Source organism: Halichoerus grypus, chromosome 15 (genome assembly GCF_964656455.1).
Source record: "Halichoerus grypus chromosome 15, mHalGry1.hap1.1, whole genome shotgun sequence".
NCBI classification, from domain to species: domain Eukaryota; kingdom Metazoa; phylum Chordata; class Mammalia; order Carnivora; family Phocidae; genus Halichoerus; species Halichoerus grypus.
Window position 1 is genome coordinate 27,225,595 of NC_135726.1, and position 22,711 is coordinate 27,248,305.

The 22,711-nt window shown below is 45.2% G+C and overlaps 1 protein-coding gene across 1 annotated transcript in view; it reads left to right on the top strand.

Annotated features, from left to right (window-relative positions):
• Positions 1 to 22,711, top strand: part of AMFR (autocrine motility factor receptor) — a 45,973-nt gene that overhangs the window by 20,360 nt on the left and 2,902 nt on the right. Inside the window, exons 9-12 of the mRNA XM_036068940.2 lie at positions 9,921 to 10,111; positions 12,159 to 12,262; positions 17,500 to 17,634; positions 20,362 to 20,445. Coding sequence (XP_035924833.1) covers positions 9,921 to 10,111; positions 12,159 to 12,262; positions 17,500 to 17,634; positions 20,362 to 20,445 — 514 coding nt within the window. The remainder of the gene's footprint in view (positions 1 to 9,920; positions 10,112 to 12,158; positions 12,263 to 17,499; positions 17,635 to 20,361; positions 20,446 to 22,711) is intronic.

Sequence of the window (22,711 nt, forward strand, 5' to 3'; positions counted from 1 at the left end):
CCTCCATCCCTCAGCCTCATCGCTCTACGGCAGGACTGTTCCCCACTCACAGCCTGCCATCCTAATTTCTGGGTCTGCTGACTCTCTTCATATTCCTTGTCAATTTCTGCCCTGAGGTAGAACAAGTGTGCCTGTAAGATTTAAAAGAAAGGGATGGGGGGAATCCTTGCTTTCAAACAGCTTATGCACTCACTGGGACAAGAGACTGTATTTTTCCATTTTGCACATGCACAAAAGTAACAGAGAAACAACATGCCAGGGAGGTTGGCTGAGTTGGGGACTGGACCAGGACCACTGAACAGTCCGGAAAAACTGTGACTATATTATCAGGGAGAACAAAACAGCATTTTCAGAAAATCTTTTTTTTTGTTTTTTCCCCAAGATTTAATTTTTTTTATTTGAGAGAGGCACGTGCACAAGTGGGGGGGTAGGGGCAGCGGGAGAGGGAGAAGCAGATGCCCCGCTGAGCAGGGAGCCCGATGCAGGGCTCTCGATCTCAAGACCCTGGGATCATGACCTGAGCCAAAGGCAGACGCTTCACTGACTGAGCCACCCAGGCACCAGAAAATCTCTTAAGAATGCATCAGATCTATGGGCGGGACAGGTTTGTTCCTCTGGCAGGGAGTCCTGATGCCTCTCTCTGTGTTGTGGCCCTCACTGCCTTACTTATTCATTCTTAGAGATCTCATAGGGGCTGAGTCTGTTTGACCTAAATCACTGTGTCTGTGGAGTGGACGTCTTTTTTTTTAAGATTTTATTTATTTGAGAGAGCATGAGCAGGGGGAGAGGGAGAGGGAGAAACAGACTCCCTGCTGAGCGGGAAGCCAGACAGGGGGCTGGAGTCTAGGACCTTGATACCATGACCTGAGCCAAAGTCAGATGCAAAGACTGAGCCACCCAGGCGCCCTGGATTGGATATCTTTTTGATGTTGAGGTATCTCTGAGGTAGCTTTGGCTTTTGCATCTGTGATCATTTTTGCACATTGAGAAAGTTTTCATCTTTACATCTTTAATCTTCCTTTTCTCATTTTATATACCCAAATTGTTTTTCTTCTTTTTTTTAATATTAGAAGGGCTTTGGAGCTTGAGCATCAGGTAAACACATATACTTATTTTAATTTTTTAAATTTAAATACTTTTTTTTAATTTAAATTTTAGTTAATATATAGTGCAATATTGGTTTCAGGAGTAGAATTCAGTGATTCATCACTTACATACAACACCCAGTGCTCATCACAAGTGCACTCCTTAATGACCATCCCCCACCTCCCTCCCTCCATCAGCTCTCAGTTTGTTTTCTATCGTTAAGAGTCTCTTATGGTTCATTTCCCTCTCTTCCTTTTTTCTTTTCCCCTTCCCATATGTTCATGTTTTCTTTCTTAAATTCCACATGAGTGAGATCATATGGTATTTCTCTTTCTCTGACTGACTTATTTCACTTAGCATAATAGCTTATCCATGTCGTTGAAAATGGCAAGATTTCATTTTTTTGATGGCTGAGTAATATTCCATTGGATATGTATACTACATCTTCTTTATCCATTCATCAGTCAATGGACATTTGGGTTCTCTCCATAGTTTGGCAATTGTCGATAATGCTGCTATAAACATTGGGGTGCATGTACCCCTTCAAATCTGTATTTTTGTATTCTTTGGGTGGTAATTCAGTTGCTGCATCATACAGGAATTCTATATTTAACTTTTTGAGGAAACTCCAAACTGTTCTCCAGAGTGGCTGTACCAGTTTGCATTCCCACCAACAGTGCAAGAGGATTCCTCTTTCTCCACATCCTCGCCCACATCTGTTGTTTCTTGTATTAATTTTAGCCATTCTCACAGGTTATGAGGTGGTATCTCACTGTGGTTTTGATTTGCATTTCCCTGATGATGAGTGGTGTTGAGCATCTTTTCATGTGTCTGTTAGCCATCTGGATGTCTTCTTTGGAAGTGTCTATTCATGTCTTCTGCCCATTTCTTAGCTGGGTTATTTCTTTTTTGGGTGTTGAGCTTGATAAGTTCTTCATAGATTTTGAATACTAACCCTTTATCAGATACGTTGTGTACAAATGTCTTCTTCCATTCCATGGGCTGCCTTTTAGTTTTGTGATTGTTTCCTTCGTTATGCAGAAGCTTTTTATCTTTTTTTTTTTTTTTTTAAAGATTTTATTTATTTATTTGACAGAGAGAGACACAGGAAGAGAGGGAAGACAAGCAGGGACAGAGGGAGAGGGAGAAGCAGGGTTCCCGCGGAGCAGGGAGCCCGATGGCAGGGCTCAATCCCAGGACCCTGGGACCATGACCTGAGCTGAAGGCAGACGCTTAACAACTGAGCCACCCAGGCACCCCAGAAGCTTTTTATCTTGATGAAGTCCCAGTAGTTCATTTTTGCTTTTGTTTCCCTTGCCTCCAGTGATGTGTCTAGGAAGAAGTTACTATGGCCAAGGTCAAAGAGGTTGCTGTCTGTGTTCTCCTCTAGGATTTTGATGGTTTCCTATCTCACATCATCCATTTTGAATTAATTTTTGTCCAGTTTCATTTTTCCGCATGTTGCTGTCCAGTTTTCCCAACACCATTTGTTGAAGAGACTGTCTTTTTTTCCATTGGATATTCTTTCCTGCTTTGTCGAAGATTGGTTGACCATATAGTTGTGGGTCCATTTATGGAGAACACATATTGATAGAATTTTTTATGTGCTGGGTGTTCTGTTGGGGTCTGGGGATAAAACGGAAACCACAGATACGGTCTTTGCTTTCGTACAGCTTGTAGTTTAATGGAGGAGATGAACATAAATTAGCCAGGCACATTTCTGAATGTATAAGTATAAATTGAGCGAAGTACTCTAAAGGAAAGGAATGTGATTCTTGAGAACTTGTAGCAAAGGAATCTGACTCAAGCCTGGAGGACTCTTGGTGATGAGTAGGAGTTGAGTCAGCAAAAGGAGAGTGACCCTCTAGCAGGAGGGAATGGGGTGTGTGGGAGGAACTGGAAGAGAACTGGTGTGACCAGGACTTAGAGCATAGGAGGGGAGTGGCGTTTGCTGAGGCAGGAGAAGCAGGCAGGAGCTAGACCCTGCAGGGGCTTGAGGGCCAGTGGAAAAGGTGAGACGTCATTGAAGGGTTTTAGGAGAGGTTGGGGATCAGATTCGCAGCTTGAGAAGATCAGGGGGACTAGTTAGTAAGGGCTGCAGTGATTCAGGCGTGTGTTGAGAGTAGCCTGGGCTACAGTGGTGGAAGGTGGTTGGGGAGAAGTGGACAGATCAGAGGAATGGAGGCGTGTGGTACTGAATTGGCTGTGAGAATGAAGTCTAAAAGAGGAATCAGGGATTCTCCTGGTTTTGCAGCTGGGTAACGGCACGTATAGTGCTGGTTGAGGTTGGAAGACCAGAGAATTCACACACATTTCCCCAAAGGAGCTTGGAGACAGTTGGAAAGACTAACTCCAGGAGTGTACTTTAGTCTAGAAGAAATCTAAAGCACATGATTAGATTAAGTTGATGATTTCCTTTTTTGATGAAGGCAAAATTCTCATAACATACAGTTAACCATCTTAAAATGTACAATTCAGTGGCATTTAGTGCATTCAGTGTTGTGTAGCTACCACTTCTTCCTAGTTTCAAAACTGTTTCATCATCACAGCGTAACACCCCGTACTCATTAAAGTAATGAGTCCCCATTTCTCCCTCCTCCATCACCGGGCAGCCACTAATCTGCTTTCTGTCTATGGATTTGCCTCTTCTGGACGGTTCGTATAAAAGGAATCCTACCTTTTGTGACTGGATTCTTTCACTCAGCAGAATGTTTTCAAATCCAAGTTGTAGCAAATATCAGCACTTCATTCCTTTTTATGGCTGAATTTAAATAATTTTATAATAAACAATTTATTTACCCATTCATCTGTTGATGGGCACTTGGGTTATTTCTACCGTTTAGGTATTGCAAATACTGCTGTGATCAAATTTGTGAACAAGTATCTGTTTGAGTACCTGTTTCTCATTCTTTGGGGTATATACCTAGGAGTAGAATTCCTGGGTCATATGTAATTCTATGTTTAACTTCTTGAGGAACTACCAAACTGTTTTCCAGGAGCTACACCATTTTACATCCCACCAACAATGTATGGAGGTTCTAATTTCTTCACACTTGATACTTCACATTTATTTTTTTTCTGTTTTTCTTATAGCTGTGCTAGTGGGAAGTGGTATCTCACTGGGATTTTGATTTGCATTTCCTTAGTGACCATTGATGCTGAACATTGTGCCTGTTGGCCATTTGTGTATCTTCTTTGGAGAGTGTCTCTTCAACTCCTCGGCCCATTTTTTAATTGGGTTGTTTGTTTTTTTGTTAATAAGTTGTAAGAGTTCTTTATATGTTCTGGATACTAAACTTTTATCAGATGTATGATTTGCACATATTTTCTTTCTTTTTTTTTTTTTTTAAAGATTTTTTATTTATTTATTTAAGAGAGAGAGAATGAGAGAGAGCAAGCACATGAGAGGGGGGAGGGTCAGAGGGAGAAGCAGACTCCCTGCCGAGCAGGGAGCCCGATGTGGGACTCGATCCAGGGACTCCAGGATCATGACCTGAGCCGAAGGCAGTCGCTTAACCAACTGAGCCACCCAGGCGCCCTGCACATATCTTCTTTCATTCTGTAGCTGTATTCTTTTCATTTTCTTGACAATGTCCTTTGATGTACACAAAGTTTTCATTATTATGAAGTCCAGTGTACCTATTTTTTCTTTGGTTACTGATACTTTTAGTGTCAAATCTAAGAATCCATTGCCAAATCCGAGGTTATGAAGATTTACCCATTTTTTTCTAGTAGTTTTATGGTTTTAGCTCTTATATTTAGGTCATTGGTCCATTTTGAGTTAATAATTTTACATGAAGTGAAGGAGGGGTCTGACTTCATTCTTTTACATGTGGTTGTCCCGTTGCTCAACCTCATTTGTTGAAGAATCTATTTTTTCCCCATTGAATGGTCTTGGGACCCTTGTTGAAATCAGTTGGCCATAGATACTGGGTTTATTTCTGGATTCTCAGTTCTATTCCAATGGTCTGTAGGCCTATCTTTATTCCACTACTGTGGTGTTTTGATTACTATATGTTTGTAGTAAGTTTTGAAACTGGGAAATGGTGCGTCCTCCAACTTTTTCAATATTGTTTTGGCTGTTTGGGGCCCCTTACAATTCTGCATGAATTTGGGGATCCACTTTCCCATTTCTGCAAAAAAGGCCATTGGAATTTAATAGAGATTGTGTTGAATCTGTAGATCACTTTGGAGAATATTACTATTGTAACAGTATTACGTGTTCCAAGCCATGAACGTGGGATGTCTTTCCTGTTATTTAGGTCTTCTTTAATTTCTTTCAGCAATCTTTTGTGGTTTTTAGTATCAGGTCTTTCATCTCCTTGGTTAAATTTATTTCTAGGTATTTTATTCTTTTAGGTATTAATACAAATGGAATTGTTTTCTAAATTTCCTGTTTGGATTAGAAATATAATTGATTTTTATGTGTTGCTTTTGTACTGTGCAACTTTTCTGAATTTGATGATTAGCTCTATAGTAGTTTAGGATCATATCATCTGCAAGTAGAGTTGGTTTTACTTCCTTTTTTTTTTTTTTTTTTTTTTTTACAATTTGGAAGCCTTTACTTCTTTTTCTTACCTAATTACTCTGGCTATGTCTTGCTGTACAATGTTGTATAGCAGTGGTGAAAACAAGCATTCTTGTTCCTGAGCTTAGAGGAAAAACTTTCAGTCTTTTTCAGTTGAGTGTGATATTAACCTGTGGGTTTTTCATGAATGTCTTTTAAGGTCATTCCCTTCTATTCCTAGTTTCCTGAGTATTTTTATCATGAAAGAGTGTTCAGTTTTGTAAAATGATTTTTCTGCCTCTATTGAGATTATCATATGTTTTTTTTTTTCCTTTGTTCTAATGTGGTGTGTTACACTGATTCATTTTCTTATGTTCAACCACACTTGCATTTCTAGGGTAAATAAATCCCTTTTGTTCGTGGTGTGTGCAATCTTTTTAATGTGCTGTTGAATTTGTTTCGCTGGTATTTTGTTGAGGACTTTTGCATCTATATTCATAAGAGATATTGGTTGGCAATTGTCTTTTCTTGTGGTGTCTGTGTCTGGTTTTGGTATCAGGGTAATGCTGGCCTCAGAGTAAGTGTTAGGAAGTTTTCTCTCCTATATTTTGGAAGAGCTTGAGTAGGATTGGTGTTCATTCTTCTTGACATATTTGGTAGAATTCACCAGTGAACCTGTCTGGTCTTGGGCTTTTCCTTTCTGGGAGATTTTTTGACTGAGTCAGTCTCTTCACTTGTATAAATCTGTTGCAGTTTTGTATTTCTTCTTCCTTTTTTTTTTTTTAGGATTTTATTTATTTATTTGAGAGACAGAGGGAGAGAGCACAGAGGGAGAGGGAGAAGCAGGCTCCTGACTCAGGGCTTGATCCCAGGACCCTGGGATCATGACCTGAGCCAAAGGCAGATGCTTAACTGACTGAGCCACCCAGGCGCCGCTTTCTATTTCTTCTTGAGTCAATTTAGGTAATTTCAGTGTTGGTAGAAAATTGCCCTATATTTTTTCTCTGTATTTCTCTATATTCTCTAATTTGTTGAATTAAATTATTTCTAGCATTCTGTTACAATCCTTATCATTTCTGTAAGGTTGGTAGTAATGTTCATACTTTCATTTCTTTTTTTCCCCATACTTTTATTTCTGCTTTTAATTTTTATATCTATTTTTTTGCTTAGTCTAGCTAAAAATTGTCACTTTTGTTGATATTTTTTTAAGAACCAGCTTTTGAGGACGCCTGGGTGGCTCAGTTGGTTAAGCGTCTGCTTTTGGCTCAGGTCATGATCTTGGGGTCCTGGGATTGAATCCCACATTGGGCTCTTTGCTCAGCAGGGAGCCTGCTTCTCCCTCTGCCTGCCGCTATCCCTGCTTGTGCGTTCTCTTTCTCTCTCTCTCTGGCAAATAAATAAATAAAATATTAAAAAAAAAAAGAACTGGCTTTGGTTTCATTGGTTACTCTATTGTTTTTGTGTTCTGTATTTCAGTTACCTCTTCTCTGATCTTTATTATTTCCTTTCTTCTTCTGACTTTGGGTTTCTTTGATCTTTTTCTGGTTCCATAAGATACAAAGTTAGGCTTTTGATTTGAAATCTTTTTTCTTTTCATGCATTTATAGTTATAAAATTTGCCTCTGAGCATTGCTTCTGCTATATCCCATAAGTTTTGCTATGTTGTGTTTTTGTTTTCATTTTTCTCAGAGTGTTTACTAATTGCTCAAGTGTTTAGTGTTTAGAACACTCACCTGCCTTGGGTTGAGTGAGCAAACATTAATAGGACCGCTTGATTTGCCTTACATTGTAGCTTTGGTTAATAGAATGGGAACAGGATGGTGGGATGGTAGTTGTTTTGTGCTGGTCTCAGCTTATCGATAATCAGTATTGGGGCTGCACTGGCCCTTGTGGTTCTTATTATGACTGCAAGACACCGTTAGCAATAACGATCAGGAAAGTTTGGGGGGAAAAGTGTTTATACATCACAGGTCTTAGAAAGCACATGGAACACCTGGGGCCACACAGTGAGGTTGTCACTAGGATGAAATCATGGGCCTAGGGTTCTGCTTTTATTAGGGTGGAGGGTGGAAGCCCAGGGTTTTGTGGGCTCACTATTGGTGAATTTAAAACATAAGAATAGAGGGGCGCCTAGGTGGCTCAGTCGGTTATGCGTCCGACTGTTCATGTTGGCTCAGGTCATGATCTCAGGGTTATGGGATCAAGCCCTGTGCCGGGGCTCTGAGCTCAGTAGGGAGTCTGCTTCTCTCCCTCTCCCTCTGCCCTTACCCCCACTCACCCATTCCCTTTCTCTAAAATAAATAAGTCTTTAAAAAAATATTTAAAATGTAAGAATAGGAGTTTAAAGCATGTAAGAATAGGAGTTAAATAGGAAGAGAAAATATAACCTACCTTACTTGGTCAGTTATCGAAATCAACCAAGATCTCTAAAACAAATTGTGGGGGTCCTGCCTCTTTATTTAGTCGTGTGGTTGGCGGTGTGTTTATTTGAGAGAGTCATCTTGGAGGTGAGTGCCTCGGCCATTGAAGCTTAAAGCAGGCACTTGCACTACAAAAAGAAAAGCCGGCTGTCAGGGCTTACGCTACAGTAATCAAGGGCAAATGCATTGTAATTTGTGATAAAACTAAATGTCTAGATTCCAGCAGGTTGTATAGCTAGATAATTTGTTTTCATAGAACATGTCTTTACAAGATTTCAGAGTATCCAGTGACTATTTCATTACATTGAAGTGTCATACTTAGAAGGGGGAGAAATACTCTTTCAATAGAGTATTAGTATAGTCATAGAGAAAAATACCTGTTTTCTCTGAGGTTTGGTTTCTTTAGCTGGGGGAACTCTAGCATTTTATTTTTAAGGCCACTGTATCTGGTTGTTCTCACCTTGGAATTTTCAGGCTATTATATTTGATGTGGGAGGTTTTTGCAGAATTCGAAATAAAATTAGGTTTGCTGATGAAAAGTGTGTCACAGTGTAGCATTATTGGAGGGTGCCCAGGATCTGAACATACTTCTGTAGTCCCACACAAGGCTAATTTTACTGGTGCTGGGATTTAAGGGTGTTCATTAGGGAAACAGACTTTAATTAATTATCTACTTATGGGGAAGGGAAGTGAACTTTTAAAAAATACAATCATTTATTTGAATGATCACAAACAGGTACTTTATACATAGGTGACGTATATTTTCAAATGTGATAGAATTGGCTGTAGATACTCATTTTTTGGTCACATTACTGTCATAAGCTCTTCTGGCGCACAGATGGTAAGAAGTAGCTCCATCCTGGCCTCAGGGACAATTTTGATACTTAAGTACTGATAGCTTGCCAAAAGGTCTGGGGATCATTGCATTGGGGTGAGGCTCTCCTTCCTAACATGATATGTGCCCATGTCCCCAGATACTAAAAATGACACAGAAGAAGTGAGCACTTTTTATTCAGTCCCTCCTTGAACTCTTAAAGGAAATAATATGTTATGGGATGGGAAGGCTTCTTGAGATCTTAGAAGAAAGGTAATGTATTATTATAAAATAGGAAGGGACCTTAGAGATCATTTCATCCAACCTTCTTGGTTTTGTTAGTTCACTTCCCGTTAATGGACAGCTCAAGTAGTTATCGCATCTGGCATAATTAGGGCATTGTCATTTCCTGAGAGAGAGGGCAAAAGAAGCTTCCAGCCTCGGGAAAGCAAAGTACAAACAGAAGGTTGGAGAAGCTGAGGTGGTGGGCATAAGGGAGTGGTTGTAGGTAAGTGAGGTAAAGAGGAGAGTGAGGACGTGAGGGGTTGTGATGCTTGATGAGAGAGTGGTGTCATCGTGGATGGGTGCTCTCAGCAAATAAGGACCTCAGGGTGAGCTGGAAGGAGAGGAGCTTTATTTAGAGTGAGATCTTTGAAGTCAAGAGTTTGAAGAGAAAGACAAGGTTATGACCATGTTCGTGGGTTGCTGAAGGAGAGTTGAGAGAACAGATCCCTGGAGTAGAAGATTCAGATTCACGGGAGGCCAGGGTGTTGGGTGATTCAGCCACATGGATTTTGAAGTAGTCAAATGGAGTTGGAAAGAAGATGGCGGGCCATGTGATGGAGTCTTATCTGAGAAGGGTCGTGACCAGGAGCTCGTTAGGTGACTATGTATGTTGACAAATTGATGTTCACAGCAGAACACGCTAGAAGTGTATCAGTGGAAAGGTAATGTCAACAAACATTTCTCAATATTTAAATCTCACTATTGGTAAATAGAAGCCAAAATTGCAACACATTTGCTACATTCAGAGTGCTTCTGGTGAATTCTCACAAAATATGCTAAGGATATCTTATTTTGGACTTTCTGGTAGCTCCTGCCTTCGTTCCTGGCTAGAACAAGACACCTCCTGCCCAACATGCAGAATGTCTCTTAATATTGCTGACAATAACCGGGTCCGGGAGGACCAGCAAGGAGACAACTTGGATGAGAACTTGGTGCCTGTAGCAGCCGCCGAAGGCCGACCTCGCCTAAACCAACACAATCACTTCTTCCACTTTGATGGTTCGTTTCAACCTCTAAAACCGTACCCGAGGGGCTTTCTCCCCTAAGAGGATGCTGTTTTAACTATAAATTGCCCTGTGTAGGCCAATTATAAATCGGTGTAGGCCAGTTTAATAGAAGTATTTCCCTCTTAATTGAAAATGTTCAGTAGGTATGGATAGCCCTGGGGAGTTACTCTGTGCCGGGCATTTGCTGGATTCTCTGTGAATATGGGGGTGGGAGTGGGGAGGAGGAGGTGGTCCATGTATTGACTCACCCATGCCTATGAGGAGCACACTTAATCAGTTTAATAGTTAACCGTCGCTAATAATTGATGGCATTGGTGTAGTACTTAAGCATATAATGCAGGATCATGGAGCAGCCTTTCCAGTGAGTATCAGAAGTGGAATCCGAGGTGGAACCTTTTCCTTGTCCCTAAAATATGAATGTTCTACCTCTTGGCAGTGTTGAAAGGAGTTGTAGTAAAAATTACATTTAAAATTCTGAAGCCATGGGCCCCACATCAGGGGCTGGTTGACCATCTTTCCTTAATTCACATTGCTGTAAGCTGTTGTGGATTCTCCTCAATTTTGATACCACTGAGTTCTGTGAGTTCCTATTTGTTACCCTAAAACAGATATTCCTGGAATTTTGTTAGGAGATGTGCTGTTCAGATCTGGGATTTGAGTTTCTGAGGGTGGAGCATGGCGGGAGCCATGGCGTGTTGGTGAGACCTGTGATAGAAGGATCAAGGGCAGGAGAGTTCAGCCTCAGAGAGCAGGAGATAAGGTTGCTTGGCTGGTTGGGCCACGGCCACTGGAGGGCTTAGAGGCGGCTGCTTTGTTGGCTGTCAGTTAAGGCCTCTATCAGGTATGACCTCGGAAATACGCCAGCAGATCGTGCACATGGGGCCCAGCCGTGTAATCTGTTACTTTACGAATTATTACTAAAAACTTAGTGAAAATAGGTCAACTTTCTTTTTCCCTGGTAAGTACATGAAATAAGTATCCAGCTTTTTAACGGGCACATTTTGTTGGGTAAGACCTTGAGACAGCTGTTTAGCTTGTTTTTTATATTCCATGCCTCAGTGCCTCTTTGTGAAGGAGGGAAAAATAACCCCTAAACGTGTGGCTTTGATAGCAGGTTGTTTCACAGCCAATACTTGGTGGTGTTTTGTTGTTGTTGTTTTAAAGATTTTATTTATTTGAGAGAGAGAAAGAGAGAGAGAGAGCGCTAGCTAACCGGGGGGGAGGGAGAGGGAGAGAATCTCAAGTAGACTCCGTGCTGAGCCCAACATGGGGCTTGATCTCATGACCCTGATATCATGACCTGAGCTGAAAGAGTCCGACACCCAACCGACTGAGCCACCCAGGCGCCCCTGGTGGTGTTTTATCTTAGGCTCCCCTTTTCTTAGGGAAATGGCAGAAGAAGCAGACTTCTTGCCTTTAGTCCACAAGCCTATGTCATGGGACTCTCTGAAAACAATTTTGAATCAAATCAGAAAATCAGGGTCTTCAAATCAGATGATTAAATAGAAAATACTTCTTGACTGTAGTTGTGAAAGTGATGCGTCCACACGAGGAGTACCTGTGTACAGCGTGGAAGAGAGGAGCACAAACCCCTCCTCTTGTAGCCGCTGTAGAACCTTGGAAACCTCCCTTATCTGCTAGGCTGCGAGCAGATTGACGTGTGGATCCAGAGCCACGGGAAAGCGGGAGAGCCTGGTGGTGAAGTGTTCTGGAACCTGCCAGTCTGGTTTCAGATGCTGTCCCCCGTAATTAAATTGTATGATCTAGGGCAAGTTATCTAACTTCTGAGTGCTCTGGGGACAAAACACCAAGGGCGCCGAGGCATCTCTGAGAAGAGTAAAATGGGGATCAAAGTGGATAGTACCACGTGAGGTCTTAGACATAACAAAGTGAGCTAATCCATGTGAAACCCTCGGTGCAGAAGGCCTGGCCCGTAGTAAGGCGTCAGAGTGGCACCAGCTGGTGTCCAGAGTGGCTGACTCGAGTAGACAACACGGGGAAAGGGGTGTCTAATTTGTGCCGGGGTCTTGTCTGTCTAGGGTCCCGGATCGCCAGTTGGCTGCCGAGTTTTTCAGTCGAAGTGATGCACACCACCAACATTCTCGGCATTACGCAGGCCAGCAACTCGCAGCTGAATGCCATGGTAAGGAGCACTAACCGCTTCATGACGGTGGATGATCGAAGAGGGGCTGACCGTGTGTGCAGTGTGTCTGCTGCACTCGGGCGGGGTAGCAGGATTTGCAGGGCCATTGTCTCTACTCACTGGGACCACTTAAATTCCTGTGTTTCGAAACTTGAAACTGCTTTGGAAACCAGCTTTCATTTTTGTTGTGTGGCAGATACTTTATCCTTTTCTGAGCCCTGCCACGCTCACTCTGTCGTGATCTAGGCCAATCTTGGGACTCTCCTTGATTGTAGCCAGAAGTATTTGGAGATTTAGTGACTAGAGAGAATGATGGGCCTTTTATTAAAAGTTGTATTAGGCCTACTAAATGCGTTTTCCAGACCCCTGTCCCCCTTGTTCCCCCAAATAAGCAAGCCTTATTTGGCAGGCGCAGGACTGAGGCCAGGGCCTCCACATTTGTGGAGACACGTGTGTATACCGTGAGATCTGGAGGCACGCATGCTGTTGGCTCAAGGATATTCTTCAAATATTCTTTGTATTTTTCTAAAGCTTTATCATATGGTGTGTATTTTTGTTCTATAGAATTAGAGAACTATGTGTCATTATCATTGCAATTTAGTGTTCACCGTGATAGTAAATGCAGGAATCTTAAAATGCTCACTCCCTTAATCCTGCTTAGATGGGGCCTCTGGCTGGCCTGGGTAAGCCTGGTCAGTACTTCAGAGCGTCACTGGTCCGTTTGCTCATTTGTTCCTTTATCTTCATGAATTTACTTGACAAAGCTGTCCTGCAAGCCTATTCCTGTGACAGGCACTGTGCGGGGTAAACAGTCACATAGCACCTGCCATATAAACAAGGCAGATGTGGGCCCCAGTCCCAGGAGGTGTAGATTCCAGCTGGGGAGACTGATTACAAACACAAACAAGAAAGCTCATCGCTGGTACAGTGAGTGCTCTGAAGGGAGTAAGGGCGGCGATGTGGCAGGGTTAGGGTGCGGGGTAAAGGCTATGTGAGGGGACGCGTCCGAGGAGTTCTCCCCAGGGGCCGAGACTTCAGCTGAGACCTGAAGGACGAGAAGGGGGCAGTTGGGGGAAACAGAGGCAGTGGAAACCGTAGGTGTGGAGGCCATGAGGCGAGAAAGCACTGGAGGCAGGGAGGTCACTGTGGAGCCTAGCAAGTCGGAGGCCAAGACCGTGACGTGGACTGAGCTTGCAGAGCCCAGTCATGCAGGGGTTAGTAGGCCACAGTCCAGTTGAGATTTGTTTTTTGTTTTTGTAAGATTTTATTTATTTATAAGAGAGCGAGCGGGCACAAGCGGTGGGAAGGGGCTGAGGGAAAAGCAGACTCTCCCCGCTGAGCAGAGAGCCCGATGGGGGGCTCGATCCCAGGACCCTGGGATCATGAGCCACCCAGGTGCCCCTCCAGTTTAGATTTTATCGTGGAAGTATTAGAAGGTTGTTCAGGGCCTTTTTCCTTCCCCGGGGGATGGACAGGACATTAACAGAATGATTTGCTTCTGGGAGACTGGATTATAGGGGGGCAGAGATGGAAGCCGTGAGCCCAGTCAGGAGGCTGCAGTACGGCAGGTGAGAAAGATGGTGGTTGGCCCAGAGCGTTGGTAGTGAGGATGACAAGAAGGGGCAGCGGGAAGACACTTACCAGGCCATGAACTGACAGGACTTGACGACACTGCTTTGGGCGGAGGGGCGGGGGGCAAGGGAAGCGAGAGCTGAAGCCGACACGGTGGGTGTCAGTGACGCTGTGGAGTGGGTGGGGGCCCGCATACCGCGTCGGGCAGGCGCAGGACTGAGGCCAGGGCCTCTGCAGTCCCTCTGGCTGGGCCGGAGCTGTCCACGTGCACATGCCGTGGCAGGTGTCTGGACCTCGCTGATTCGATCTAGCTGGAGAGGGGCGCTTGGGAGTCCTGGGTCTGTAGGTGCTCCTGGAGGCAGGGACCCGGTCTCTTCCCAGGAGAGGACGTGGCTCGCGAGGAGGAGAGGACTCAGAGTTCTTAGAGGGTGAGGTCAGAGGAGGACACGTTGGATTCGGCAGAATGGAGATGGCGGGTTCACCGCAGAGGAGTAAGCGGTTTCCGTGGCCTGGTGGGACTGGATACTCGCGGCAGATTGGAAATGAGTGGGAGCTGGAGAAACTGTGTTGTAAAAGGGGGCGGAGGAATAGAGGTGGTGGCTTGAGAGAGTTATGGTATCAGGGGAGTTTTGGTTTTTTAAGTTTTTTTTTTTTTAAGGTTTTTGAACAGGCCATTTATACACAAGTTTGAGAAGCTATGGAGAAGGATCCAGTGAAGTCGCGCTCCCATCCTTTCCTCCATGCACCCAGGCCCCTGTCCCAGGAACAGCTGTGGGATCACAGTGTTTGTCTTTTCTTGGCTGGCTTATTTCACTTAGCATGGTTCAGCCACGTTGTAGCAGGGGTCAGAATTTCCTTCATTTTTAAGGCTGACTAACATTCCATTGCCCGGGTAGATCACATTTCACTTATCCATTCCTCCACTGATGGACCCTTGGGTTGCTTCCATCTTTTGGCTCTTGTGAATAATGCCGCAATGGGCATGAGAGTACGAATATCACAGAGACTCTGCTTTCAATTCTTTTGAGTACCCATGGGCCTTTTTAAAAGATCGATTCGAAAGCATATTTGGGGTGTGAATGGGAGTGATCACTAGACAGGGAGAGCTCAAAGGTGCAGCACAAACAGGAAGGTAAACATGGAAGAGCGAAGACCCTGGGCTGGCTGGCAGGGCTGGGAGCCGGAGTGGGAGAGAGGCAGCTGCCCTTGCTAGGAGGAGGAGTGGAGGCTATAGGCGTGCCATTGAGAAATGGTTTAAATAGATGGTCCGGTTCATAGTAATCAAGAGGTGGCCTGAGTGTCTGTCGGAGGTGAATGGATTCTGAAAGTGTGGAATATTAATAGTCAACCTTTAAAAAAGAAGGAAATCTTACCACGTGCTACAGCACGAACGCACCTTGAGGACATTACACTGCATGAGCTAAGACAGTCACAAAAAGACAAACACTGCGCAGTTCCACTTAAGTGAGGAATGTAACTTAGTCACTGTCTTAGAAACAGAAGGTAGAATGGTGGTTGTCAGCGGCTCGGAGAGAGGGCGCTGGGGAGGTGCTGTTCACAGTGTTTCAGTTTTGCAACATGGGAAATTGCAGAGATCTGTTGCACAGTAACACGCATCTGGTTCGAAAGATTGGTTAAGATGGTTATGTATTTTTGCCCGCAGTAATCGTCATCCTAATAAAAGGCCTGGGTTCCTGCTGGCGTCTGCTTCCTTGGGGCAGCGTTCAGCCACGTCAGCAGTGTGTGAGATGTCATAATGGGCCTAGATGGTCTGCAGTGTGGCGGCCTGATGTGCCCACCCACTGGCTCGTGTCAGGCTCTGTGTCTGTGGACTTCGGGCTCTGGCAGCTGTAGAAGCACTGCAGGTGGATCACCTCACCTGCTCCCTGAAAAAATCAGAATCCTGGGCACGTGAACCTCCAGGACTACGTTGGGGTATTTAGCATTCTCAGATAGGCTCTGGCTGTTCTTCCTCCAGCTCCATGACAGATTGGAATATCCTATTTTTAGCACAATGAATGTACTGGACCCATACATTTTTTATAAAGATCCAATATTGAACTCGCTGGATTTTCTGGAAGAAAAGCTTTGCTCTAGTGAAATGAATCTCAGGCATGTTTTTATTTGGGAAATGAAGGGGAAGCTGTTTAAGAGTAGAGAAGGGGGCGTCTGGGTGGCTCAGTCGTTGGGCGTCTGCCTTTGGCTCAGGTCATGATCCCAGTGTGCTGGGATCGAGCCCCACATTGGGCTCCCTGCTCAGCGGGAAGCCTGCTTCTCCCTCTCCCACTCCCCCTTCTTGTGTTCCCTCTCTCACTGTCTCTCTCTCTGTGAAATAAATAAATAAAATCTTTAAAAAAAAAAAAAAGAGTAGAAAAGAATGTTACCTGATTGTCGAGGTTTTTATGGACTTTTCTCCACTTAGCTTTGATTTTACCTGGAGAAAAAAATACTCAGCTCCCATTCCTATAAGCCCTGAGGGGTCCCAGGCGTGTGGGGGCTGTGGGTCCTGTGGCTGGACTTTGCTTGTCTTGCCCTCCCACCCCAGCGAGACGCTAAGCAAACTTTGTGCATGTCTCACCCTGCTCTCGGCTCTCGAGGCCCTGATGCTGGACGCCTTCCCCTCCCACAGCTGTAATGCTGTGCTCCTGCCGAGCTGGTGTCCCAGTGGTAGACTTCTTTGTGCCTCTAAAGCAATCCCATTTTTCCTGCTCTTTTTTTCTTTTGATCATTGGGGCTTTTACACAAATAAAACCATGAATATAAGCATTGTAAAACAAATATACATACATGAAAAACAAAATCTGGCCCCTTTGATGTGAATATGGGTGGTGGTGTGCGGAGCCCTGTGCCATCGTCCCCTACACCCTGGCTGCCGCTCAGAGCACAGCGTGGACTCGCTGTAGGTTTGAAACCTACAGCTCTAGTGTTCCGAGTTTACATTCTTTTTAATCTTTTTTTTCTGGTTGTGGTATAATTTACATATGGTAGATTCACACTTCGTAGTATCCGATTCTGTGCATCTTGTCAAACTCCTACAATTGTGTGGCTATCACCATCCTCAAGATCTAGAACAGTTCCATCTCCCCTCCCCCAAATGACATTGGGCCCCTTTGTCATCACTTCCTCTCCCCACCCCCAGTCTCTGGCAACCACTTACCTGTCTTCTGTCCCTTTGATTTTGCCTATTCTAGAATGCTGTAGAAATGGAATTCTGTAGTACATAGGCTTGTGAGTCAGGCTCTTTCACTTAACCTAATGCATTTGAATTTCATCCATGTGGCTGTGTATCCAAAGTTTGTTCCTTTTCGGCAGTGTTCTTTAAGGAGGACACATTTTTTTTTTTTTTTTTACCTGAGTTACACTGATCTTTAAAATGAACACTTTTTAAAACTGGAACATTCTCGTTGAGCCTGTTTTGGGATCCAGCTGGATTTCCGTGCTCTTTTTATTTTGAAATTGATGCTGTCCCAAGTTACCTGTTTGGCATCCTGGAAAAACGCCAGAAGGAGTGTTTGACGGGGACGTGCAGAATAGAGGGGCCCCTTGCCGGTGTTCCCAAGGCCGGATGCCAGGTTCAGTGCGCAGAGCTTGCTGTACCCCACAGTCCCGAGCAGTAACTGTTGTGAGCGAACGTCTCCGTGGCCTCTGTATTTGTATTCCTCCAGGCTCATCAGATTCAAGAAATGTTTCCCCAGGTTCCATACCACCTCGTGCTGCAGGACCTCCAGCTGACACGCTCGGTAGAAATAACAACAGATAACATTTTAGAAGGACGGATTCAAGTACCTTTTCCCACACAGGTAAGTGAAAAATGGATTCTGTCTTCACAAAGATTTAATCCTGTAAGATTAACTATTTAGTTCCTTAATTGAATATCATTCATGATATTTGCGGTGGTTGTCAGGGGCTTGTTTTCCTAACTTTGCAAATTTTAACTGAGGACAGACCCACCCCAGGGGCTCAGAGTAAGACAAAGACAAATGTATTGGGGACATTTTTTGCACAGGTAGACGCTGCAAATCTGCCTGCCCTGCCTGGCCAGCCCAGGAGGTCATAGCGTTGGTTCCTCTTGGACAAGGATTGGCAACCTTTTTCTTTAAAGAGCAGATAGAAATATTTTAGGCTTTGTGAGCCACGGGTCCCTGTTGTAAGGTCTCCACTCTGCCACCGTAGAGGCCGTGGACGGTATGTGAGTGCAGGTCCCTGACTGTGTTCTAGGAAACATCTATTCACAAAAATAGGTGGAGGGTGAATTTGGCCTGCAAGCTACTGTTTGCTGACCCCCGGCTCTAGGAAGTAATGCCCTCTGTCCCTGGTTGGCTTTGCACATTGATGTGATTTTCCATTAGGTGTAATAGCTATGTGATTGTATTAACAAGGTCAGATTGCCTGGCCCATTATATAACCTCTTTGAGTACAAGGAGTAGTAACATTTTATTTATTTATTTACTTTAAATTTTAGAAGGGTAGTTGACCTACAATGTTATATTATGTTTCCTTTTGATGTACAGTGTTTCAGATATATGACATAGTGATTTGACCCAAGTATTAACATTTTGAAGCAAGCTTTCTGGTGGGCCGGGGATCAATACATGACCACGGAGTCATTTAAATCATTCAACTTCGTGTATAAGAATATATGGAAACCTGTTAATAAAATCCTAAAACTTGAGAATCTTTTCAAGAGAGAACGAGCCTGGAGTTTGGAGTCAAATGGGCTGTTGTTAGACGTGGCTCATCTGTCCTTCCCTGTTTGACCTGGCTGTTGACTTTGGATTATCCAGCAGCAGACCCTGGGACAAGGATTCAAGTGCCAGGGGGTCATTTGGGAAGGTTCCAGGACACACAGGCAGCAGGTGGGGCTGTGAGATGGGGGAGGAAAGGCGGCCAGTGAGGGCTTGTTAGAGCAGCTTAGTGTCGTGGATGTCTAGAGCTTGATCCCATGGGGGGCCTCTGGAGGGGCGGCGAGCAGGAGCGTTTGGATGCCACTTCCCATCAGCTGCTGGTTGAGGGCCACTTGAGGGGGTGGGATGCACAGTGACCTTGTGCGACCAGAGTGAGTTCTCAGACACAGAGACTGGCCAGCCAGCATTGAGGTGGCAGGACCTTTCGGGGAGATGGGCAGGGCTCCAGAGCATCTGTGGCCTTGGCCAAGATCTCAGACTGGCTACAAATGAGAAGAACAACAGTAGCTACTTCACAGGGTGTTAAGATCAATGAGATGGTCATGTCGGGTTTCCACAAGTGCTCAGTCAGTGTTACCTGCTGTCGATTTGTTCCTGTCGTGCAGTCACTGCTCCTGAGGAGACACTGAATGGGAGCCAGCTGATAACTCAAGCTCAGGCCTTGGGCTCCCTTGTCTTTTTTTTTTCTTTCTTAACTCATTTATTTTATTTTTTTAAATTTTTTTATTAACATGTAATATTTGTTTCAGGGGTACAGGTCTGTGATTCATCAGTCTTACACAATTCACAGCGCTCACCGTAGCATATACCCTCCCCAATGTCCATCACCCAGCCACCCCATCCCTCCCACCCCCCACCACTCCAGCACCCCTCAGTTTGTTTCCTGAGATTAAGGGTCTCTTATGGTTTGTCTCCCTCTCTGGTTTCGTCTTATTTCATTTTTCCCTCCCTTCCCCTATGATCCTCTGTCTTGTTTCTCAAATTTCTCGTATCAGTGAGATCATATGATACTTGTCTTTCTCTGATTGACTTATTTCGCTCAGCATAATACCCTCTAGTTCCATATATGTCGTTGCAAATGGCAAGATTTCATTTTTTTGATGGCTGCATAATATTCCATTGTATATATATATATATACCGCATCTTCTTTATCCATTCATCTGTTGATGGACATCTAGGCTCTTTCCACAGTTTGGCCATTGTGGACATTGCTGCTATAAACATTGGGGTGCACGTGCCCCTTCAGATCCCTACATTTGTATCTTTGGGTAAATACCCAGTAGTGCAATTGCTGGGTCGTAGGGTAGCTCTACTTTCAACTTTTTGAGGAACCTCCATACTGTTTTCCAGAGTGGCTGCACCAGCTTGCATTCCCACCAACTGTGTAGGAGGCTTCCCCTTTCTCCGCATCCTCGCCAACATCTGTCGTTTCCTGACTTGTTAATTTTAGCCATTCTGACTGGTGTGAGGTGATATCTCATTGAGGTTTTGATTTGGATTTCCCTGATGCTGAGTGATGTTGAGCACTTTTTCATGTGTCTGTTGGCCATTTGGATGTCTTCTTTGCAGAAATGTCTGTTCATGTCTTCTGCCCATTTCTTGACTGGATTATTTGTTCTTTAGGTGTTGAGTTTGATAAGTTCTTTATAGATTTTGGATACTTGGGCTCCCTTGTCTTATCTTTGATATTGGTAGCAGCTTCATTTCTTTGCTGCCGCAGACTTTGTCAAAGCCCAGACAGCGCTGGGGACCCATGCTCCCTCTGTACCCCAGGTTTTCCCTGGGCCTGTTCCTTAAGCCCGAGCAGTTCCGTATTGTCTGTGGTGGCGTTTCTCTTGCAGCGCTCAGATGGCATCAGGCCTGCATTGAACAGTCCTGTGGAAAGGCCAAACGGAGACCAGGAGGAGGGAGAAGCTTCTGTGCAGGTAAGGTTGCACCCTGGAGAGAGTGTGTATGGGTCCCCGGGGGCAGTCCTGTGGTGCCTGGCGGTGGTCTTCAGTCCTGCCTCTGATGTTCATGAGGCCTAGGGCAGGGGTGGCAGAGAAGGCCCTGTGCCACATCGTCCCAGGATTTCAGATTAACAAACCAAGCTGTGCCCACAACATGGCCTGCATTTCTACCCAGGGCCTGCAGCCAGCTCCCTGGGCATTATCCTCAGGACCCGGAGGAGAACGGAGTCATGCTGTCCCCGGGCCAGCTCTGCCACCTTGAGCTTGAGCACTAGGAGGGGCAGAGGGAAGCCGGGCATAGGCAGGACTCAGGGTGATTGGACATCTGAACCCAGAAGGAGACCGAATGGGGCTCAGCTCTCTCGAGTTCTTCCCCACAGCTCACTTGCCCAACTCAGCATTTCCAGGTGCTTCCATGCACTTCACGCAGATGAGACCCTCTGAGTGGTGTGGAGGTGGGGAGGAGTGTGGTTATCCTGGGAGCCAGCTCTGTGTAGATACGCACATGGGTGACTCTGGTGGCCACCGCTTTCCCAAGCAGCTCCTCTGTATGGTTTCCAGGGCAGAGGCGCTCCCCTCTGCACACACTTAGCCCCCCATCCTGGGGGTTCGGTTCACACCCCTCATCTATAATTCCCATTTGCTTAATCAATGACCACACTTTCCAGAAACTTTCTTAAGAGACTGGAAAAACCCCGAAACCACTCTGTCATTTTGTGTCTGTGTTTGTGATGTGGGGCTTCCCAGTCACGGGGCTAGGGCCCGACATTGCTGCCACCTTGTCCACCAGGGTCTCTTGGGCACTTTTTTTTTTTTAAGATTTTATTTATTTATTTGACAGAGACAACAGCGAGAGAGGGAACACAAGCAGGGGGAGTGGGAGGTGGGAGAGGGAGAAGCAGGCTTCCTACTGAGCAGGGAGTCAGGGCACTTCTTGAAGCACCTGCTTTAATGGTTGAGTGACATGGAAGCTGCTTTCACCTTGCGTGTTTTTCCCTGCAAGTGGGAAACCCTAAGACCAAGACTTTTTCAAATCCATTGCTGAGTTAAGTTTTTCATATCCAAATCCGTGTTTGGATTGGGCAGCATTTGTAAAATGGTGCCTGGCTTTTGAAGAAGGCTTTTGAAGAAGTTTTGCATTCCTGGGATTTTGGATAGTTGGTCCAGCCTAGATTTGAGTGCTGGGCTGGTTGGGGGCCCCTGGGGGGGGAGAGCACGTTCAATTTCTGTCCCGATTCCCCAACTCTGTTTTTACAGTTAATGTGAAGATTTCTGAATTTTTTCTAGCACAGTGAAGGAAAATTACTTATTTCACAAGGAACATGCTGTATAGTGTTTTTAGTCATTTTCAAGAAGTAAGAAGTCCTTGGATAACAGTCTGTTAGCAAAGACCTCGAGGTAGCCCAAGCATGGCATTAACTGTGCCAGTACTGAGTACAGAGTCTCTCCCCTGCCTGAGCTCAGGCTGGCTTGGAAGCCGGCGGGCTGGGCTGGGCATGTTTCCTGCCTTCATCTCCTTCTCCATTCACCAGCTGCTCTTTCTGCCTCCTCCAGAGTCAGGCTCAGGAGGAGGTGGCTCAGGCCACGTGACCCCAGTGTGTGTGTGTGTGTGTGTGCGTGTGTGTGTGCGTGTGCGCGCGTGCAGGTATTGCAGTTGTTCTCTTACAGATGCCCCTGCCCCATCTAGCCCTGGAAACCCTGACTTGGACTGGCTCTTTATGACCACCCCCACCTTTGTGGAGGCCATATCGCCCTCCACATGGTCCTTTGGGCAAAGTGTGTTTCAACAGCCTCAGGCTGCAGGGCCTGCAGCGGGGCCTTGGAGTCCACGCCAGTTGAACTTGCTCCCCTCGCGGCCTTTTTTATCTGCCACAAGCAGCTTTCTTTGTCTCGAGATTCCTCAGGTGTGTTGGTCACCACCAGTTAGTTCCCAGGGCCCTCAAACTCCAGGGAATATTAGTCCGGACACATGGCTGTCTTCAAGTCACCTCGCTTGCTAGGCTGAAGGCCGGGAAGGGTGGTGAAGGTGTGTGACAGATAAGTGCCACACAGAGGAAATCTTACAAATAGGCCAGTCTCTCAGCCTCTTCCACCTCAACTTTCTTGCCACCTAGAGGTAGGTGCTGGGCTGACACTGGCCAGCCTGGGTCCGTCCGGTAGCAGGAGCATAGATGGTCAGGCACCGGCCTACGTGTGTGGAGGCGCCTGGGCATTGTCTTAGTGTTCGGAGCTTCAGCCAAAA